Below are 5,000 nucleotides of genomic sequence, written 5' to 3'. Positions count from 1 at the left end.
AAAAAAACACATGAGGTCGAGTTATGGGTATTATTGACATTAATTCGTTTTGTGTAATATTATAGGATATTTTTCAGTAATGCGGTCATGCCATAGACGAAAAGTTTATTACTTTGGTTCATTGTTTGTGTCAATTATATATATGTAAAATTCACCTAATAGAAGGCTGTGTGGAAGTAAAACTATTGATGTTTTCTTTATTAGGGTATGAGGTATATGTAATTTATTTTATTACTGTTATAATTTACAAATAACTCCTAAAATAACATGAGTTGTATTCTGATGACCAATATAAGAGTGCAGTCTTGAGTATTTTGTTATTAATGTGTAATATGTTTAATTTATTCAACTTTGTATGTACTGCATAGATGTTCAGAATAGGGCTCTAAAATACAGAAAAAACAGAGGGAATGACAGTAAAGAACATGAAATAACACTACTGCAAAAAATTGAAAAAAAAGTCAGAGCCTTAATTGTTCATCAGGGACAGTGAATCTATATATGCATGCCACTAATTTTATTTTTTTTTTTGCAATTTATATGATGGATGTTTTATTTTCAAATATATAAGAAATCAACCCAACATCTATTTTGCCAGTTGCCATGGCATTACTACAGCACTGCAGGCCTATTCTGAGCAATTACCGAGTATGCCAGTTTCCCTCTTAAAAACCATATTTTTAATCACTTTTGTAATATGATACAAGAGATAGAAAAGAATAATCTAGAGAATAAATTGGATGGCAAACTTGTTTCAGAATTGTAATGAAGATAATTGAAGCCAAGATTTATTTACTAATATTAACACTATACTGGTATCAGTTCAGATGTCTACCAGTTTAAACAATAGATATTTAATTGATATACAAGGTTCATCCTTTTGAAACCTTTACTGCAGAAAAAGAAAAATGCTGAATCTTCCCTTGATTTTCTTGTTTCAAAGATTATAATGTACTTTATCTTTATATGGCATTCGTATTGTATAAAACTCATAAACACCATTGAACTTCATACACAAAGTATTGTATTAATCCCCTTGTTCTTCAGCAGGCCAAGGTAGCAGCTGAGGCAAAGCATGCACAACAAGTGAACTCCAGGACCAGTCTAGTGATTGCATTAAATTAGGGAACATGTCGGGAGATACAGCAACAGCGCGGTCAGAGAAGAGGCGCCATGATGACCAGGCAGAGAACCAGGATGCCTCTCCTCCGAAGGTTGTAACAACACCCCAGAGATCAAGGGGAAAACAGTCTGCTTTGGAGAAAAAAGAGGACATGAATGCAAACACACCAAGAACCAGAAGCCGCACACCACTGGTGGAGAAAAATGACAAGGCCCAAGGAAGCAGTACTCCAACCCCAAGGAGGACAAGGAGCAGGAGCCCAACATCGCAGAAAAGAAGTGCTGACACGGCAAAGCTCACACCGATCTCAAGAAACAAAGTTAAGAGCCGTTTATCAGAGGAAGAAGATACTCCACACCCCCAGCCCACACCCACACTGAGGAGCCGGCCCAAGGCACTTGCATTCGAGAAGCAGGAAGGCAATTCCTCGCCCACGCCCACGCCCATGCCCATGCCAAGGAGCAGAAGCAAGACTCCCTCATCAACAAAGGGCGAATCGGCAACCAAATGCACACCTAACACAAGGAGGAGGAGTAGAAGCCAGACTCCTGCTTCATCACAGAAAGAATGCATCACCACACCACGAAGAGCCAGAAGCTCTGCGAGGGACGACTCCAAGACCCAGTTGAAGATTCCTGTCCCATCCTCCAGGAGCATGATTGTCCAGGCTGAAGAGAACGAAGGACAAGTAGGACACTTGGAGAAGAGCAGCAGTAAGGAGGCAGAGATGATGGAGGAAGACCTGGCAACCACATGTAAGGGATCAGAGGAGGGAAGTGAATTGACAGCTGACGTTCCAAAGACAGCGCCAAAAGAGACAAGCCTGAGCACCTCGGGGTCCTCAGATGAGACTGTGCAAGGGGCGTCGGATCTTAGTGGGTCCTTGGAAAGCTCAGCTCCTGAGGTCAGAAAGGAGCTTCAGACAGAGATGGATAAAGTCAAGAGAAGGAGATCGACGGTGGGTAGAGGCAGGAAGTCAATTCAGAGCATGGGGGGGCGAAGGTCGCTCTGTCCAGCAGTTCCAGTTCTTTCATTGCAAGGTGGGTTTGGATCAGTTGTGTTCTTCGAGAACATTTGGTGTTCAGAGTTAGTAGAATGTGGTTATAACTTCTGTTTCACAACATACAGAGAATTTCATCCATGTCCCTTTCCACAGACCAAATTGAAAGCATTGCAAAGACTCTGCCGCAGACTACAAAGGTGAGCCACTTGATTGACATTAGTGTGAGGGAGGCACTTCGACGTTTGGAACAGAGGCTAGAGGGGGATGAGTGTGTTTCTGATCTCCGGTTGGACCTCCTAACCCAGTCAGAGGACATTGCAGCCAAGGTGTCATACGTGGTGGCTGGCCAGCCATTAGTCGTTGAAGGTCCTTCACCGTCTCCTGCTGCAACGGGAGACAACAAAGAGAAGTAGGTCCAAGCCATGAGAAGTTTGGGATTCCTTGAAATGTGTCTCTTTATAAAATTTGTGTTCTTAGGGTTTGGAAGAGCATTTGCTATATCTTATTTGGGATTTCACATGTATGTTAATCTTTACTTATTTTTTCTTTTTCTACTTTTAGTATTCACAAAAGAATTGCAGTTTACAAGAAGAAAACAAGAGAGCTTGAAGAGGAATACAAGGCTTGGAAAACCTTAATGAAGCAAAGAAAGCAGACATACCAAGCTGCTGAAAGGCAAGTGCATCCTCTTAGATCTTACACAAACTGCAAATATTGCAACTGAGATTATTTCCAGTTGCAATTCAAGTCAGCTGGCCTAGATTTTTATGATTATTACTGTGAATTAGATCTATATAACATTGGTGTATGATGTATGAATAGAAGATTAAGAAACTCCTCTTTTTATTTTAGAGAATTCCGTGAAGCAAAGTCCGGCGAGACCAAGATTGAGGAAGACCAGATCAAGCAGATGACGAGCATCCATCGCAATCTCCTAGCCAGCAGGCCTAATTACCACCATTACATACAGGTACAGAGAATTGCAACAAAATTTCACTCAGACTTCAGAAAGTTGACATAGACTTGGCAGAAGACTGGGGGAAAAATCTGTATGAGGCTGTGTTTTCAAAGAAGCTTGCATAGGGAGTAAACAAAGTACTTACATGTGGGTTTTAAGTTTTTTGCTTTTACATCTTATGCCATAAGTATGGTTTTCACTACTTTCAGGCAAAGAAAAAAAAAATGTAGAGTTACCTAAAGACTCATGGAGACCTGTTATTTAACTCAATTATTACTCTATAAGTTTAACTTATCAAGCTCCAGTCATGTATTATCCAGTGACTTAATACAAACCTTTTAAAGTACTTGCCACATCCTGGAAGTTATTAGGTAGGTTTATATCTTGCCTTCACAAACAACAGATTTTGATCTTGTTGGTGTGACTCTGCTGTTTAATAATGAAATCAGAATAATGCATGAGACACCAGTTCACACCTGAATGAGTTTTAGTAATGCATAACAACTCTAGTGCTTTCTGAAAAGCTAGGTTAGGTTCACAAATAAAGTTAACCTTCAGAAAGACGTTTTTAATATACCCAGATTTCCTTTATGAAAAAGAATGACCTGTTATGCAATAATGCATATAAAACAGAGTAGCTAATCTGTTTATTATTATATTCCAGACTTCCGGGGAAGTGGATGGCATACAAGAAGTATAAGACATGAATTGTAAGACAATATTTATTCGTTCTTTTTCCCCATCAGGAGCTGCAGACTGCGAGGGAACGAGCATCGCTGATGCTGCAGGAGGTGAACTACACAGCTGAAGTCGTATCCAGCTTCATCAGCACATCCAAAGCTGAGGCAGAGAGTTGTTATGCTGCTATTGGTAAGTGCTTGATGATTTGCCTGTTTTATGTTTATAAACTAGTGTTTATTGTGGCGGGAAATGTATATTAATCTTTTATAGATAATAAGATTGGATAGATAGAAGAAGAGAAATAGGTGGGTAAGCAATTTGCAGATTGTCTCCATCTTTCTTTGCTTTCCTTTTTGCAATTGTTATTGTTGGGCTTGTAATACATCTAAACAACTTGTTTTTTTTATCTTCTCTTTGCTCTTTCAGAGGAGCTGAGCTTTGGTTTCCTGAAGAATCGTCCAGTGAAGAACATGCTCAAGTCGATGATAGAACCAAGTGAAGTTGCCGTTTAAAATGCATATGGGACGGTCTTTGGTTTTCTCCTTCTTCTCCTTTCCCTTTTTGTACATATTTTCAGGATTCTTTACACTTAGGAAGTTGCCCATTATTCGCAAATGTAAATAGATAGGTCCCGAAGCATAATAGGCTTTTAAAAGATATATAACATTTGGTGCACATGTCTTACCACAAGTGTTAGGTCTTGATGCCATGGTACACACATACCTTTGTAGGATTTGTCTAACAGTCTATATTTTCATACTGTTATTAATATAGAGACAAAGTTTCAAAAACTAATATTTTTACCGGTCTTTCAAGGTCTATTGAAGCTTTTAAATTTCCCTTTTGTCTGGGAAGGTTTTTCTTTGTTTAGTAAAAACCTGTGCTAATTTCCATGGAAACTTTGTGTATATCAACCTGTTCTTCCTCTGTAAAAAAAAGATAGTAATCATATTAAATTTTATTATAATGGAATTTATATTATTACAAATGCTTATGTTCTCTAATACATTGCCTCTCTATGCATGTTCGATTTAACTAGTAACTGGATTTTTAGCAGAATCATAAATAAACTATATCTGTTTAGCGTTATTCTTGGTTTGAAAATTCTGCCATTTCCATACCAAATTTGTGGACCTGAAGCTGTATATAAATGATTTTTGATAACTTATGCAAACAGGCTTTTTCTTGCCCTCCTAACTACCAGTATTTTCAAATGAAATGGTGCACAATATTAC

General features: G+C 38.6%; 1 protein-coding gene across 2 annotated transcripts in view; it reads left to right on the top strand.

Moving 5' to 3' along the window:
- LOC113826319 (nucleolar protein dao-5) overlaps positions 1–4,933 on the top strand; it is a 5,529-nt gene extending 596 nt beyond the window's left edge. The window contains exons 2-7 of one of the 2 annotated variants that reach the window (XM_027379189.2): positions 1,051–2,163; positions 2,280–2,535; positions 2,688–2,801; positions 2,979–3,096; positions 3,831–3,954; positions 4,192–4,933. In XM_027379189.2, the coding sequence (XP_027234990.2) occupies positions 1,131–2,163; positions 2,280–2,535; positions 2,688–2,801; positions 2,979–3,096; positions 3,831–3,954; positions 4,192–4,277 (1,731 nt within the window). In that variant the 5' untranslated portion in view covers positions 1,051–1,130 and the 3' untranslated portion in view covers positions 4,278–4,933. Of the gene's footprint in view, positions 1–1,047; positions 2,164–2,279; positions 2,536–2,687; positions 2,802–2,978; positions 3,097–3,830; positions 3,955–4,191 lie in introns of both variants that reach the window. The other variant, XM_027379188.2, reaches the window with a different exon arrangement.
- Positions 4,934–5,000: the final 67 nt, after the last annotated feature.

Source organism: Penaeus vannamei, chromosome 3 (genome assembly GCF_042767895.1).
Source record: "Penaeus vannamei isolate JL-2024 chromosome 3, ASM4276789v1, whole genome shotgun sequence".
NCBI lineage: Eukaryota > Metazoa > Arthropoda > Malacostraca > Decapoda > Penaeidae > Penaeus > Penaeus vannamei.
This window is presented reverse-complemented; position numbering and strand designations above follow the sequence as displayed.